We start from the raw sequence: 18,383 nt of genomic DNA on the forward strand, positions 1-18,383 counted from the left end.
ACTGAATCATAAGGGTAGTTACCCCCATGCTGATGTTCTTGTGATAGTGAGTGAGTTCTCATGAGATCTTATGGTTTAAAGGGCTTTTGCCTCTTTGTTCAGCACTTCTCTCTCCAGCCACCCTGTGAAGAAGGACATGTTGGCTGGCTTCTCCTTCCACTATGATTGTACTTCCTCTTCCACAATGATTGTAAGTTTCCTAAGAACTCCCCACCATGTGGAACTGTGAGTCAATTAAACCTCTTTCCTTTATAAATAACCCACTCTCAGGTACTTCCTCATAGCAGCATGAGAATGGACTAACACAGTAATTAGGTACTGGGTAGTGGGGCACTGTTGTAAAGACACCCAAAAATGAAGAACAATTTTGGAACTGGGTAACAGGCAGAGACTGGAACAGTTTAGAGGGTTCAGAGGAAGAAGGAAGATGTAGCAAAGTTTCAAATTTCCTAGAGACTTATTGAATGGCTTTGACCAAAATGCTGATAGTGATATGAACAATGAAGTCCAGGCTGAGGTGTTCTCAGATGGAGATGAGAAACTTGTCGGGAACTACAGTAAAGGTCACTCTTGTTATGCTTTGGCAAAGACCCTAGTGGCATTTTGTCCTGACCCTAGAGCTCTGTGGAACTCTGAACTTGAGGGAGGTAATTTAGGGTATCTGATGGAAGAAATTTCTAAGCAGCAAAGTGTTCAAAAGGAAGCAGAGCATAAAAGGTTGAAAACATTGCAGCCTGACAGAAAAAAAAAAAATTCTGGGGAGAAATACAAGTGGCTGCAGAAATCTGCCTAAGTAATGAGGAGCCAAATGTTAGTTGCCAAGACAATGGGAAAAATGTCCCTAGGTCATGTCTGAGACTTTCATGGTAGCCCTTCCCATCACAGACCTGGAGGCCTGAGACGGAAAAATGGTTTAATGGGCTGGGTCCATGGACCCTCCTGCTGTGTGCAACCTTGGGACTTGGTGCCCTGTGTCTCAGCTACTCCAGCCATGGCTAAATAGGGCCAATGTACAGCTCAATGTATTGCTTCAGAGGGTGAAAGCCCCAAGCCTTTGTGATTTCAATGTGGTATTGGGCCTGTGGGTATGCAGAAGTCAAGAACTGAGGTTTGGGAACCTCTGCCTAGATTTCAGAGGATGTATGAAAAGGCCTGAATGTCCAAGCAGAAGTTTGCTGTAGAGGCAGAGCCCACATGGAGAACTTCTGCTGCGGCATTGAGGAAGGGAAATGTGAGGTCAGAGCCCCCATACAGAGTCTCCACTGGGGTACTGCCTCATGGAGCTGTGAGAAGAGGGCCACCATCCTCCAGAGATAGATCCACTGACAGCTTGCACTGTGTGCCTAGAATAGCCACAGACACTCAATATCAGCCCACGAAAGGATCCAGGAGTTGGGCTGTACCCTGCAAAGCTACAGGAGCAGAGCTGTCCAAGCCTGTGGGAGCCCACCTATTGTATAAGCATGACCTGGATGTGAGACATGAAATCAAAGGAAGTCATTTTGGAACTTTAATGTTTAATAATGCTACTGGATTTCAGATTTGCCTAGGGCCTGTAGCCCATTTGTTTTAGTCAATGTCTCCCATTTGGAACATGCATATTTACCCAATGCCTATACCCCCACTGTATCTAGCAAGTAACTAACTTGCTCTCAATTTTACATGCTCACAGGTAGAAGGAGTTTGCCTTGTCTCAGATGAGACTTTGAACTTGAACTTTTGGATTAATGTTGGAATAAGTTAAGACTTTGACGGACAGTTGGGAAGACATGATTGTGTTTTGAAATGTGAGGATGTGAGTTTTGGAAGGGACCAGGAGTAGAATGACATGATATGGCTGTGTTCCCACCTAAATCTTGAATTGTAGTTCCCACAATCCCCACAAGTCATAGGAGGGACTCCATGGGAGGTAACTCAATTATAGGGGCAGTTACTACCAGTGCTGCTGTTCTTGTGATAGTGAGTTAGTTCTCATGAGATCTGATGGTTTTATAAAGTGCTTTTCAATCTTTGCTCAGCACTTCTCTCTCCTGCTACCATGTGAAGAAGGATGTTTGCTTTCCCTTCTGTCACGATTGCCTGATTGTAAGTTTCCTGAAGCCTCCCCAGCCCTGTGAAACTATGAGTCAATTAAACCTTTTTCCTTTACAAATTACCAAGTCTTGGGCATTGCTTCATAGCAGCTTAATTATAAAAAAGCACCCTAAATATATCTCTAGTTGTGTTAGTCCATGAGAATGGACTTCCCTAAGAATGCTTTCCCTTCTGTCATGATTGCAAGACTAAGTTTCCTGAGGCCGTCTCATTAGTCATCAGTCCATGAGAATGGACTGATACAACTAGAGATAAATGTAGGTTGCTTTTTTTTATAATTATTGAAATCTGTTAGAGATGCCTCTATACTTTTGTTTCTTTGGAATTAAGATATGCTATATAAATTTATGCATTCCCATTATATGTATCAAATGAACATCATGAAGTATTTTCTAGGAGACATTTTAAATAAAATACAGTATGGTACAGTGGTACAGAGTGTGGGCTCAAGATATCTTTCATATGTTTAGGATAGATCTGTCATACAGTACTACCACTTCCTATCTGTATGATCTTGGGTACATCACTAAGCCTCAATTTTCTCATCTAGAAATGGGGTAACAGAATTGCTATGAGGATGAAATGAAGAAATGCATGTGAAGCTCTTTGCTCAGTGCCTGATGTAATAGGCATTTAATAACAGCACTATCATTACTACTACTATTACTGTTAGCACTTAGCTTTTCATCTCCAGGGTCATCTCATATACTAGTTCCCAGAATTCCCCCTCCTTATGGTTCTCCTAGGTTTACTTTTCACAACTTTACATATCCTACGTTCTAACAATGTACCAACCACTGTCACCTAAATGTCTTTTAGTACTATAAACTTAATATATACTCATGTAGTTCCTTAGTCTGTTTCTGTCTCATCTCATACTTTCCCACATGAATTCATCTAACATCACTTCTTCAAATGGAAACTTTATTGAGTTAGCCTTAATTTTTCCTTCATATCCACATTCAATTTTTCAGCAAACTGTTCTAGTTTTACTTCAATATTTCCTCAAGACAGCCTTGTTCTTCATTTCAAATGTAACAGGTTTTGGCTCTTACCATCTTTCACCTGGACTAATTTGAAAATCTTCAAGGAATGCATGTCATCATATATCCTACATTCTATTTTCATCCTCCAAGTTGCCATAAGCTATATACTAAAAACCAAATCCAATCAGATTAATTCATTGCTTAGGGATCTTTGTTGCATTTATCCAATGCCTACAAAATAGATTTCCTTCACCTTCTGGCTCCATTCTATCTTTTCATGCCTCACCTCCTACAAATCACACCCTGACTTAGCATCTCCATTCCAGTCCCAATAAATGTATGTTTTCCAGTCTACATATGCTATGTACATCTCCAATTGCCTTTTTTTTTTTTTTTTTAAAGAAACAGAGTCTCAATCTGTTGCCCAGGCTGGAGTGCAGTGATGTGATAGTAGTTCACAGTAACCTTGTATTCCTGGTCTCAAGCAAGCCTCTTGCCTCAGCCTCCCAAAGCACTGGAATTATAGGCATGAGCCACTGTGCCTGGCGTTCCAATTCCTTTTCTTTGCACATTTGGATGCCCTGCCTTTTCTGTCCATCAGTTTTCTTCTTTGCCAAGAAAACTCCCTCTAAATGTCATCACTCTGAAACATTTCCTCACTATAGCTTTTTCTATTCTCCCACAACATTCTGTTCCTATATATTTTAATACACAGCACACTGTATTGTGAAGCTCTCTTTATTTGCCACTTCTGCTGAACTGTGAAATCCTTAAGGACTGTCTTGCTTTTTTTATTAACACCCAGCACATAGAACATCTGCTAGCACATTAATCAATATTGAATGAATCCTTTTATATTCAGCCCTGCTTAAACAGTTTTGCTAAGTTTCCCTTATATAGAAGGAAACCCAATGCAAGAAACTTTCAGTACAACTCCACACCTTTTCTAGTTCATAACAATTGCTAACATCAGATAAAAAATAGGAGCCTTAAATGTTTGTTTTAAAGAATTACCATTGCTTGACAGGAAACTGTGATCTGAGCTGTCTGAGCACTCATCAGAGCAAATGGGCAGGTAAGTTCTTCTTGCTATGTTGTGATGCTTTATACCTATTCTTTAGTTTACTCAGCTCTAGAAGATCCCATGACTCTAAAATGCTTGTCTAGAACATGGCTGTTAAAAGCTCTTCTGTGTGCTTATTCAGGCTCCAGTTTATAACCACTTTTCTACTGCATGTCTTGTTTTTCCTGGGCTCTAGTTACCTACAATTACTTTTTTTTTTAAAGAAAGAAAGAAAGAAAAAAAAAGGAATGCAGGAGAGGAAGAAAGAGGAAGAGACAGAGGGAGAGAAAACGGGAGTGTTGCTTTATACTAAAAATGGGTATTGAAAACCTCTTTTATGCCAATAATTGTGCTTAATAATGGCCAACCAATATTTCATTTAAACCTGCGAGTAAGTGTGATGTGGTACTGATAAGGGTGTATATTCTGTGTATTTAAAGTGGAGAGTTCTATAAATGTTTATTAAGTTTACTTGTTCCGGATCTGAGTTCAAGTCCTGGATATCCTTATTAATTTTCTGTCTTGTTGATCTATCTAATATTGATGTTGAAGTCTCCCACTATTATTGTGTGGGAGTCTAAGTCTCTTTATAGGTCTTATGTATCTGGGTGTTATACAATCACTTTTTATAACACCTCAGTTCTACTTTAGGTTTTTCTTAGTTTTAGTGCTTAAGATAGTTTTTTTAAAAAACCAACCCACAGTTGGCTAGACACAGTCACTATGACTATAATCCCAGAACTTTGGGAGGCCAAGGAAGGTGGATTGCTTGAGTTCAGGAGGTCAAGACCAGCCTGACCAACAAGGGGAAACCCGATCTCTATTAAAAATACAAAAATTAGCCATGTGTGGTGGCCTGCGCCTATAGTCCCAGCTCCTCAGGAGGCTGAGGTAGGAGGGTTGCTTGGGCCTGGGAGGTTGAGGCTGCAGTGAGCCATGATTGTGTCACTGCACTCCAGTCTGTCTCAAAACAAACTAAAAACAAAACAAACACACAGTCACCACAAATTTTCCTAATCCCCAGGAATAAAAGTCTCCTTTCATGGAATTTATTTGCCTTCTATTCCTTTCTAATCCTTAGTTTCTATTTTTTGATGAACCGCATTTCAGCAGGAGTCAGCCCTCTACATCAATATTTAATACCATTCCTCTATCATTTGACCTTAGTAAAACACAGCTCTAATATGTCTGATAACTGCCTAAAGATAATGAAACATAACAAAAATCACATGCGGTAATTTGTGTGTGTGTGTGTGTGTGTGTGTGTGTGTGTGTGTGCGCGCGCATACTGCCCAAAGGTACTGCAGAAGTAACCACACATATACATATAATGTTTTTAAATTGTAGTAAAATAAACATAAAATAAAATTTACCATCTTCACCTTTTTTTTGTTTTGAGAAAGGGTCTCACTCTGTCACCCAGGCTGGAACATAGTGACGTGATCACAGCTCACTGCAGCCTCGAACTCCCAGGCTAAAGCCATCCTCCCCTGCTTAGCTGGGATTACAGGTCTTAACTATTTTTAACTGTACAGTTCAGTAACGTTAAGTACATTCACATTGTTGGGTAATGTAACTACAGAGCTCTTTCCATCTCGCAAAAGTAAAACTCTGCCCATTAAACAACTGACTTTTCTCCCCATATTCCAGACCCTGGCAATCATCATTCTATTTTTCTCTACGAATTTGACTATTCTAGGTATCTCATATATATAGATTCACCTGTTTTTGTTTTTTTTGTTGTTGTTGGTCACTGGCTTATGTCAGTTAGCATAAAGTCCTCCATGTCGTAGTATATGCTGGATTTCTTTTCTTCTTAAGTCTGATTAATATTTCACTGTATGTTCATTCCACATTTTGTTTACTTATTCATCCATGAATGGATCTTATGCTTACTTTCACCTGTTGGCTAACATGAATAATCTGTAGAACCATGCTTGTACAAATATCTCTTCAAAGAGTTATTTTAAATTCTTTTGGGTAGGCCAGGAGTGGTGACTCATGCTTGTAATCCCAGCACTTTGGGAGACCGAGGCAGGCTGATCATCTGAGGTCAAGAGTTGGAGACCAGCCTGGCCAACATGGTGAAACCCCATCTCTATTAATAAAAAATATTAGCCAGGCATAGTGGCAGGACCTGTAATCCCAGCTACTCAGGAGGCTGAGGCAAGGAGAATAGCTTAAACCCGGGAGGCAGAGGTTGCAGTGAACCCAGATTGTACCACTGTACTCCAGCCTGGGTGACAGAGCAAGACTCTGTCTCAAAAAAAAAAAAAAAGAAAAAAATTCTTTTGGGTATATTTCTAGAAGAGGAGCTGCTGGATCACATTTTATATATACATACATATATATATACACACACAGAGCTTTATTAGGATATAATTCCCATAGCATTTAAAGTGTAGAATTCAGTGGTATTTTTAGTGAATTTGAGGAGTGGTGTAACCATCATCATCATCAACTTTAGAATACTCATCACTCTTAGGAGAATGAACTCTGTACCATTAGCAATCACTCCTATCTATAAATGAATACCTCCCAAATTTATATATCCATTTTGTAATTCCAGACTCACATATTCAACAGTTTGGATATGTAACAGGCAAAACGAATTTAACATGCCTGAAAATGAAGCCCTGATCTTTCTGTATAAAACCTACTCTTCTTATAATATTTACATCTCAAACAGAAACTTTATCCATCCATTTGTTCAACCAAAAATCTTAGAATCTTCTCTTTTTCATACTTTGTATCTAATGACTCAATAATTCTCTTGGCCAAGCCTTCAAAATATATCCATAATCCAACCTATTCTCATCACTTTATCTACTACCAGTCAAAAATAAGTCACCTTATTTTATCTGGACTACAGCAATTATTTCCTAACCACTATCTTACTTCTGTCTTTGCCTTCCAATAATCTGTTTTCAACAAAAGTCAGAAAGATCTTTTCTAAAAGTATATTAAGTCATGTCAATCCTCTGCCTCAATCCCTTCATTGCCTTTCTACTTCATTCAGGTTAAAAGCCAAAGTCTTTCTAATAGCTCACAAGGCCTTCTGTGATATGGTCTCCTGCTACTTCTCCTCATCTCCTACCTGCCTCTTCCTTTGCTCTGCCTCTTCTCAGACCTCATCTCCTACCTACCTCTTCCTTTGCTCTGCCTTTCCAGTCATGCTCGTTTACTTGCTGCTTCTCTGCATATACAAGGCACTCTCCCATTCTTGAACTCATTGCTCCCTCTGTCTGGAATGCTCTTTCCCCAGATCAAGATGACTCATTCCCTCACAGCATTCACATCACAGCTTAAATGACCCCTTATCAATGAGGCCTTCTTGACCACACTATTTAACTGCAATGTGCCACATCTACCCTGTACACTTTCTATCCTCCAAAACTTATGCTTCCATATAATTTTATGCCTAATCCTGCTGCTTGTGACACTTCTTTTAACTTTAAAAATACTTAAAAGATAGAGTTGAGAACAGGCAGTATATTTTAGAAAACAGAATCTTACTGTACTATTGTTTCGCAAGCTGAATTCATTTTTTTCATTCAATTATGATTGTCCTTCAATGTAAACAAATTTTTTTTTGCTGGAAAAGTATCATATTCTTTCTAAAACATTTTTTCCATTTAGGTTGCTTTTCATTTTACCTTGCCGATTAACTTCATTTTGAAGTAGCTCTTCCATTGCCTCCTCCTCTGCAATATCTAAAGGTGTGTCTCCTTCACTATTGACAGCCCCAACATGTGCTCCCTGACCAATCAAAAACCTGTAAAACCAAAGGGAAAACAGTTAAGTAAAAGATACTATCATTGAAATAAAACTAAATGCATAACCAATAAGAAAAGTTCCTACATAAAACAGCGATAAAAAATCAATTTAAATTTTAAAAAACCATCATCGAGCATGTTTCTTTTATAAATTTATATTTCCTAATTTTTCTATAATGTATGCACCTTGCTTTACCAATATAAAAATGTTAATTTTTAAGAATTAGAAAGTCTTTCATAAAAATGCTAATTTTTTAATAATAATTAGAAAGTCTCATAGGATCCACCTCCACTGAGACTTTTCATTATCTCCATATAGACTGGTTTCCTTACTGATCTCTGTGCTCCCAATCTCATCCTACAAGCAAGAATTCTTAAGCTGGGGTTCATGGGTAAAATTCAGAAGTTTCATTAAAAAAATCAATTAACACAGATATATTAAATTATTGCTTCACTATTTTTAAATTAAACCTACCAGTCTTTTTACTTAATATTTTACTTAAGAAGCAGATAGACAATTACACTACAAACATATTTTTAAAATATTTTGATAAGTGCATCCCAATATAACTGGCTTCTGTGTACTCTGTATTTTAATTTGTGCATCCAAAACACAATTCTAAGAAAGTATCTATAGGTTTTATCAAACCTGCCAAAAGGATTCAGATACAAAAAGTTATTAATCTCTTTAACCATGTCAACAGCACATCTCCCAGAGGCATCTAGTGAATCACGTAACCATCTATTACCCAAGTCAATTCCTAACTTGAAAAACTTTTTGAATGGCTCTACCATGCTAGTAGCAAAGATAATATACAGCCCTTACCGACCTGGTCTTATCTTCTTTGTTAGCCTCTTCCTTCTTCCTGCCTGTGTCATACTTTAGGCTCCAAAAATTTAGCATTACTTTAGTTCTAGATTAAACCATTTTATTTGGGTATCCCTGGTTTTATTTTTCCATATGTAAAGAATGGGCCTTTTTCTTTATGTTCCTAACCAATTTAATTCATTCATATTTAGACCACATAAAAATATTCTTATAAAAGAGTTAAAAAAAAAAAGTACATATCCACAGAGGGAAAAAAGAACTCCTTTATACCTCTCCTATTATATTCCCTCTCTCAGAGATAATCACTAACAACAACAGGTGGGCAAAACTCGTTCCAGTACCTCTGCCATAAATGTACATGTGTGTAAACATACATACATAATCACTTTTGGAGTTTGTTTTGTAAAGCACAAATTAATGAGATTATTCTAAATGAAGTATAATGTAACTCTTCTAACACCTGAAAAATATTCCACAGTATGTCTGGTTCATACCTTCATTTAATACTATTCTCTTAATAGATGTGCACTTAAATACAGTTGAAACAAACCATCTTTTAAAATTTTACCAACATCATGGAGCTAAACATGTTGCCATAGCTTTAATTTATATTTTCTGATTACACACGAGACTGAAAATATTTAGATATATTTACTGGCATTTGTATTTCTCCTTTTGTGAACTGCTTATTTACATTCTTTGCTAGTATTTCAATTGTATTCATTAATTCAATCAATATTTATGGAGTGTCTAGTATGCATCTGGTACTATGGTACATACCAGGAATATAATGATAAGCAAAAAGAAATACACACCTTCCCTTCAAAAAATTTATAGTCTAGTAAGAGAGTCAGATTAAATACATGAATAAATATAAAGCTGTGGTAGGTCACGTAACAGAATTAGGTGGTGTCTAGGATTAAAAGGAAAAATGGATTTAGTGAAGTCAGAAAAGGATTCTCTGATAATATTATGTAGGTACTAACAAAAGAGAATAGAAGGGCAATATGCTGTAGGTAAAAAAGAACAAAATCAATGAAGACTTGTGATAGGAAGTATGTACAGTTAGATGGAGGCCCAGTTCATTTTACTTAGAGTAAATGAAATAACTGATAAATCTATATATTTTACACACACTCACACACCCCCTCTAACAGTGGTTACCTCTAAGAGATAGAGGAAGAGAGATTTATATTGGTTGTTTTATGTGTTAACCAAGTTTTCTGTAGTAAGTTTGTTCTGGACATGTGTATCAGATCACAAAAATGGCTACTGTATCATTTTGTAGTTTCTTTATACTTAAAAATATGTTATAAAAGTTTTATGATCTTTATGGAAATTCTACAGACATGTTATACTTGAGGTAATTTTTTCTGTTTTCATAGTTTTAAAAATGTATATAAAACTAAACAAGAATATTTCCTTATAGACTATGAATAAATAAATGAATCTAAAGGAGAAAGGTAAGATATAGTAGTCTTATTGTGCTATGCTCAGAGAGAATATGTAATTATTCTCCTAGGAAAATTCCAAACAACTACGAATATTTACATAAAAATATATCTATTCTGCTTGGGTACCAGAAATTGTTCAAAGGATACAAAGATTGAGAATGAAAAGAGTATCTCAGAATAGGTGCAGTGCTTGAACTCTGGGAAGCAGAGTTTCAAGGAAATACCAGGTCAAAGCCAAATACAGACAAAACAGAATTTATATAAATAGGAAGGATATTAAGAGAAACTAACAGAGTAAAGTACCAAAACTGCTGGCAGCATGCAGGGCCCAAAACAATTCTTGAGCCAAAAGTTTAGGTATGTGCGTATGTACATACACACACACACACACACACACACACATATGCATACATACAATTCACAAACTTCTCCTGCACTCCGGAACTATCACTTGCAAATGTAAATGTTACAAAGGCATATTGGAAAAAATAACAAAATCCCACAATTAATTAATTCTATGGTAGATTAATTCTTATCTACCATGAATAATCTCAAAGAAATTCAAAGGTTGGATGGGTGAAAAAAGCAGAAACTTTTTTATGCTCTGCAGACTTCGAGTTCAGTTCCCACCTCTGCCTGTTGACACTTGTATGACATTCAAATATATAGTTAATAATAATACATTTTAGTTATATATTACTTAGTTATACATTACACACACACACACACACACACACACACACAAAACTTAAACAATTGAAGTCTATTTTATAAAATAGTTTTACAGGGCAATGTGAAGTTTCAATGAGTTAACAAGTAAAGTATTATCTGTTATCATATGCTAAATGATCACATTTAATAAGCAATGTTTCAACTTTGGGAGGCTGAGGTGGGCAGATCACCTGAGGTCAGAAGTTCAAGACCAGCCTGGCCAACAAAGCAAAACCCCATCTCTACTAAAAAAATACAAAAAAATCAGCTGGGTGTGATGGAGTGCGCCTGTCATCCCAGCTACTTGGAAGCTGAGACAGGAGAATGGAATGGCTTGAACCCAGAAGGTGGAGGTTGCAGTGAGCTGAGATTGTGCCACTGCACTCCACCCTGGGTGACAGGGCTAGACTTTGTTTCAAAGAAAGAAAGAAAAAAGGAAAGCAATGTTTAAGATAATGTGAAACAAAACACGGGCTATCTGGAATATCAGAATTTCACTTTGAGAGACCCTAGATATACTGAAAACAGACAGCTAGATTTCCTTCAGAACAAAAGCTGAGGTATTAGAAGCTATCTGTGTGTTAAATGGGAAAAATATGCCATACTTATTCTAAGATTCCTTGAAAAGAAAAAAAAAATTCATATAGGAGTTCCAAACTGAAAGTTAGAAGTTGGGGTACTTTTCAAATGAACAGCTATTGAGTGTTTCAGGGTAAAAAAATCAGGCCTGTATTTTCTTAACAATAGATGGGCAGGTGAGATTCTGTGTTAACTGACTTTGGAAGACAAATTTGGATAGTTTCCATTATCTTCTGAGTTTTGTCAAAAACCAAACTATAGAAGTGAATAAGAAAAGGAAATAGCTCATTTAAAAATTTTGATCTTTCAAGAAAAACTCCGTCTTTATATTAGAAGATAATGAGAACTCAGTGAAGAGAGACAAAGAAAGCAACCTTATTGGCAAGAGCTAAATATTTTTAGTGTCCAAATTTAATGTATAGTTTCTTATTCAGTTGACATGGTTTGGCTCTATGTCCCCAACCAAATCTCCCATTGAATTACAATTCTCAATGTTGCAGGTGGAGTCTGATGCGAGGTGACTGGATCATGAGGGGTGATTTCTAATGGTTTAGCAACATCCTCTTAGTGCTGTCTTGTGCTAGAATTCTTACAAGATACAGCTGTTTGAAAGTGTGTAGCACCTCCCCTCTTTGCTCTTTCTCTCTTCTTGCTGGCCATGTGAAGATATGCTCATTTCCCCTTTTGCCTTCTACCATAATTCTAAGTTTCCAGTGGCATCCCTTGCCATACTTCCTCTACAGTCTGTGGAACTGTGAGTCAATTAAACCTCTTTCTTCATAAATTACCCAGTCTCAGGTAGTTCTTTATTGCAGTGTGAGACTGGACTAATACATTATTGTAGGAAAACTAGTATCAAAGAAAAACTCATATCAAAATGTTATTTTAACCAATATACAAAGTTTCAAAAATCAAAGTTGGCAAAGTAGCAATGTAATAGTTACGCTTCTTGATAATCTGAATAAATTACTCAAAGCCATCCTAGGAGAGATAAATTATGAAAACTAAGCTATCTGAGCTATTCAAAGATTAAGCAGAACATTACACTCTTAACTTCAAAAATAAATACTATTTTCATTGGCAAGTCTCTGAGCAACAAAATGCACAACAGTAAATAATTTTATGAGTCATTAGTGGAAATGCACTTTTCCACTTTCTTGTGAAAGTTCTATACCCCAATGAAAGATACCATGTAACATTATGGATACAAATAAAAGTTCTGACCTAAGATCTTTGAAAGTTTTCTTAAAAATAATAGTTCTTTTCTATCAGTACTTAATAAATGTGACACATGGTCTCCATGATTTCTGATGAGAAATCTGGTGTCATTCAAACCATTTATCCCCTCTCTGGTGTAGTTTCTTTCTCATTTCTTTCAAGATTGTTTAATCTTTAATTTTCAAAAGTCTGCATATGACATGTCTTGGTGTGGACTGGTTTGGTTTACCCTGTTAGAAGTGTGCTAGGTTTCTTGAATCTGTAGGTTTATGTCTTTTGCCAAATTTGGGAAAAGTTTTCAGTGATCCTTTCTTTGAATACTTTTCCAGTCATGCCCTCTTTCTTGACTTCTTCCGAAAGATCTGATGTCATACTCACTCTTTTGTTCTCTATTCATTTTTAGCCTATTTTCTTTCTGCTGTTCAGATTTGGCAATTTTTGTTTTTCTATCAGTTTACTGATTAATTATTCTATTTCCTCCATTTTGCTGTTAAGCCTATTATCCATTTAAGTTTTTGATTTAGTTACTTATTTTTCAGCTCTAAAATTTCCATTTGGTTCTTCATATCTTCTATTTATTTCTTTGCAGACTATTTTTTTGCCAAGACTTTCTATTTTTTCATTTGTTTCAGGCATGCTCATAATTGCTTGCTGAAGTATTTTAAGATAGCTGGCTTTACAATCTTTGTCAGATAATTTTAATATCTGTTTTTCTGTTGTTTCTCTATTAATTATCTTTTTTCATTCAATTTGAGATATTCTGGGTTCCTAGTATGACAGTTTTTGTTTTGTTTTTTAGACAGGGTCTCACTCTGTTGCCCAGGCTGGAGTGCAGTGGCTGATCCTCCTACCTGAGTCTTCCAAGGAGCTGGGATCACAGGCATGTGCCATTATGCCTAATTTTTTTTTGGTAAGATGAGGTTTCATCATGTTGCCCAGTCTGGTCTCAAACTCCTAGATTCAGATGATCCCCCCACCCTTGTCTCCCAAAGAGCTAGGATTACCTAAAAAAAGTGAGTCACCACACTCAGCCAGACTATTTTCAATTAAAATCTGCACACTTTGGTAATTAAAAGACTCTAGATCTTATTTAAATCTTCGTGTTAGTTGGCTTTGTTTGATCCTGCTCCAGTAGATGAAGGTAGGGAGGTGCCATCTCTTTTCTGAAAGGTGGGGGTAGATGTTCAGGTTCCCCACTTGTCCTTCATTTACACTAGAGACGGGGCAGCTTCTTGATTCTCCTGGGCCCCGTGGGAGTTCTGACTCTCCACTATGCTTCCACTGACAAGTCTCTGGCTGAGAAGCTACTGCTCCCATGTAGTCTCCACTAATACCCCTGGGTGCTGGGAGGGTTCCAGGGTTGGGGGTACGTGGGTAGAGAAATGCTTTCACATATACACCATGGATACTATGCATCCATAAAAAACGATGAGTTCATGTCCTTTGTAGGGACATGGATGAATGTGGAAACCATTATTCTCCGCAAACTGACACAAGAACAGAAAACCAAATACCACGTTCTTGCACATAGGTGAGTGTTGAGCAATGAGAACACATGAGCACCGTTTGGGGAGCATCACATATTGGGGTCTGTTGTGGGGACTAAGGGACGGACAGTGAGGGTGGGAAGGTTGGGGAGGGAAACATTGGGAGAAATGCCAGATATAGGTGATGGGGGGATGGAGGCAGAAAACCACCTTGCCATGTGTGTACCTATGCAACAATCCTGCATGATCTCCACATGTACCCCAGAACCTAAAGTACAATAAAAAACACACAAACAAACAAACAAAAAATGAAAAACAAGTGGTAAAAGTATTTGTTTTCTTCAATAGGACTGCTCCGATGTCACTCAGCAAGGACAAAAGCTTGTCTTTACTTCCAAATAAAAGTATAAGTTTTGGCTTCCCACATGGTCTCTAGTAACACTGCAAGTTGGGGGAAGGGCTAATGAAGCATTCTACAGGAATTAAAGTCCCAACTCTGTAGCTGGCCTAATCTGACACAATTCCAGTGGAGGTGTTAGAGTGTCTCATTACAGCTTAGTGAGGATGGAAATCTAGGATCCCTACTTGGCCTTTGCTGGTATAGGTGTGACCAAGATTTTTTTCTGTGGTGTCTGGTTGAAGTAGAATGGTTATTCTCAAAAAGTTTTCTGTCTTGCTAGGGTGTCCCTCTACTACTAGTATTTAAAAGCCTGGGCTTTTGTTGGAGCTTTTGTTGTCTGTGGCCATTGCACTTCTGAATTATCAACTTCTTTGGCTCTAACTGTGGGATATATGAGGCTAAAAGAAAAGGCAGGGAACTACCACTGTGTCATTATTTGGGTCCTGAGATCCCTAGCTCCTCTGCATTATTCTCTACACCTTTCAGAGTTTTTAGTTGTACTCTGAATATAGTATAATTAATTTTACCAATAACAAAGACCAGGCCAACATTTATGAGAGAAATTAATCTCTTTGTGAAATGTGGCACCTAGTTTGTCATTTATAAAAGACAAATTCAAAATCAGGGGAAGTATTTATATTTTCTTCATAAAGTAACTCTTAAACATAGAAAATACCACAGAATCTATTTTTCCCCAGAGAATTGATTCCAAACTTCTTTAATCATGTATTAACTCTTAAGAACCACGTATTTGTTTATTAAAACCACTTACATGCCCTCGTATTTTACTTCACTACTGCAACTTCCAATTCTCTGAGGCAAAAGTACTATTCATTGTTTAACAAGGTGCACACTTCCTACACATTTTAATACCACTGAAATCTTCTACAGTCAATGAATCTTAAAATCATTGACTTTATATAATTGATGTTGGCTAGGTGGCAGACATGACTGGGTTGTCATTATTATCCACATGTGATATCAGTCACAACTATTTATATTGTTGAGTTATGTGTGTTGTTGGAACCATATTTGTTGACCTTAACTGTTATATAAAATTTCTTCTGGATGTTGTCTGGAAATTTTTTTGTTGATACTTTATGGTAAGACCAAGAAAGTGCCAACATCAAAGCTTGCAGAATGCCTATCAGTGATGCAGAAGAAAATCCCAAAGCAAGCAGTGTTGCGATACTCTAAGCAGCACAGAGAATAATACTGCGTGGGAAAGAAAAAAAAAAAAAACTTACATGATAAAAATAAATACTGCACCATAATTTTATTTAATTTTTTAAATCAGGATTTATGATGTTACAACAATGGCATCTTAGAGCTGATGAAATCCAGTATGTGCATTATAAATATATCCAAAATATTTCTGGCTTCCTACTGCACTTTTTCCATTGAAAGCTTGAATTAGACCAATCTAAATTAACATTCTACTATACTGTCTCCCTCTTCTTCAGCTTTCCCTAATTCTGCTATTTAGATCCTTTAATAAATTTAATAGCATAATTTTCCCAATGACAAAGGCTAGAAAGGGAGGCAGCATAGTGTAGCGTCTTAAAGTGCACATTTGAAAAGTCAGACTGTCTAGGTTCAAACCCTCGCTCTGCCACTTATTTTGTGTGATTTCTCTCTATGACTCAGTCTCTTCATATAAAAAATAAGATTTTGTTTTTTTTTAAGAGACAGGGTCTCATTCTGTTGCTCATGCTGGAGTGCACAGGTGCAGTCATAGTTTACTACAACCTCAAACTCCTGGGCTCAAACCATCCTCCCATCTCAGCCTCCCAAGTAACTAGGCCTACCGGCATGCACTGCCAAGCCCAGTTAATTTTGTTGTTGTTGGTAGAGATGGGGTAGCTATGTTGCCCAGGCTGGTCTATAACTCTTGGCCTCAAGCGATCCTCCTACCTTGGCCTCTCAAGGGGTTATAGGTGTGGGCCGTGTGCCCAGCCAAGTAAAAATTATTAATACAGGTCTATTATCGCTCACCCAAAACTAAATTTCAAAATTGTTTATATTTCTTTATCCTAAGCGATCTGGAAAAAAAACCCAGAAAATTCCATGTCTTTTTTACTGTGACTAGTTCTGCGATGAACATGCATGTGCATGTATCTTTATGGTAGAAATTTATTTTCCTTTGCATATATAACCAATAATGGGATTGCTGGGTAAAATGGTAATTGCTTTAAGTTCTTTGAGAAATCACCAAACTGCTTTCCACAATGGCTGATCTAATTTTCATTTCCACCAGAAACAGAAAAATAAAAGTTTTTCATATTTTAGAAAGATAATATTATGGATTATGTGACACTCCCACCAGGTCTGGGGCTGTACTCCATAACTAAACACAAAAATATTTCTGCAAAATAATTACATTTACAGTTAGGTAAGATAAAGACTACAAACAGCCTCCCATCGGTTCAGGTCATGATCTGTTGCCAAATGTGTCTACACCAAACAATTTATGTTTTCATTTTTTGCAGTTTTGGAGGTTTATTCATAAGGGCCTGTGGGTAGGAGTAGTCCATTTTTTTATGTGACTGTTAGGATGACTGAAATTATGTTATTTAAAGGACTTAGAACGGTAAAAGAAACACACACACACACACACACACACACACAGTAAGCACTTGGTAAATGTTAGCTATTGTCATCATTACCACCTTTGATTTTTTTCTTCCTACCTTAGTACCTAGATCCAGTAAACCACACCAAGACTTAATCAATTATATTCTCCAAACTTCTTTCAGACCCACTCTACTTTCCATCCCAACACCACTGCCCTAGTTTTCTTGCCCAATCTCTCTAATCTGTCAAGAATCTTCCAAAAAAAACAGACTGAAAGGTCATCATTTACTGCATCACCACCAAAGGACAAACTCAGCATGGCACACAAATCCTTTACACTGTAACTCCAGCTCACTTCCCCAGTCTTATCTGCTACTCTCTTCATATTCCACTAATGCTTTGTCTCCAAATAATTATAGCTCCAAAGAGGCCCTTTTGTTTAATGCAATCAGAAATAGCATTTGCTTGGTTAACCAAAAAGACTAATTAAAATAGGCAATCATAAAATATAACATATATGTAAATTTAATCATAGAAGACATAAATATATATTTATTTATCTATCCTTTAGTGAGGACTAGTCTACTTCTTTGGATAATGTCTTCATGACTATAAATCCATGCTGTCTTTCTGACATAAATGATATCTGTAATGTGTTATCTAAGACTTCAAACTGTCTTTAAAGTGAACCAAAAACTTGATGTCAACAGCAAAGCAATTTGAGTACACAATCTTTTTAGATATTTTTTCTTTCAGTCGGCTCACCCATATCTAATTAAACAGCAATCACTCTTTTAGGGCACTGCCACTGAGTTTTTCCAAAGTATTCAACTTTGTTATGTTAGCAACAACATTCTGGTTTTGTTTGTTTGCATATAACAGTCATTAACAGGCAAAAAACACATACAAATAATGTTTGGTAGGTCTGCAAATGCACTTAGTGGCCTATTAGCTGCAATGTTTAGGCATATGGATATCAGTCAGTAAGTTTTAACACAGAAATGGTAAATGTAAATACAGTGGTAGCCAGTTAAAAGAACTTTATCATATATTATTTCTAACTCACAAATAACATGACTTTACTCAGGCAGCTCCCAACTCCCAGAAGCAAAAATTACACTAATCATTTAAAATAAGCTAATGTTACTTCCTCTAGAATCTTTCTTTAATTGGCCTAGACAGAATTAAGCACTTCTTCCTCAGAGATCCTTG

The 18,383-nt window shown here is 36.8% G+C and overlaps 1 protein-coding gene across 5 annotated transcripts in view; it reads right to left on the reverse strand.

The window, feature by feature from the left end:
- The window catches only part of PPP1R12A (protein phosphatase 1 regulatory subunit 12A), a 166,163-nt gene that overhangs the window by 74,293 nt on the left and 73,487 nt on the right, over positions 1-18,383 (reverse strand). For all 5 annotated transcript variants that reach the window (XM_009004286.5, XM_003733810.6, XM_035257105.3 and 2 more), the window contains exon 3: positions 7,800-7,918. In XM_009004286.5, coding sequence (XP_009002534.1) covers positions 7,800-7,918 — 119 coding nt within the window. The remainder of the gene's footprint in view (positions 1-7,799; positions 7,919-18,383) is intronic.

This window comes from Callithrix jacchus, chromosome 9 (assembly GCF_049354715.1).
Source record: "Callithrix jacchus isolate 240 chromosome 9, calJac240_pri, whole genome shotgun sequence".
Taxonomy (NCBI): domain Eukaryota; kingdom Metazoa; phylum Chordata; class Mammalia; order Primates; family Cebidae; genus Callithrix; species Callithrix jacchus.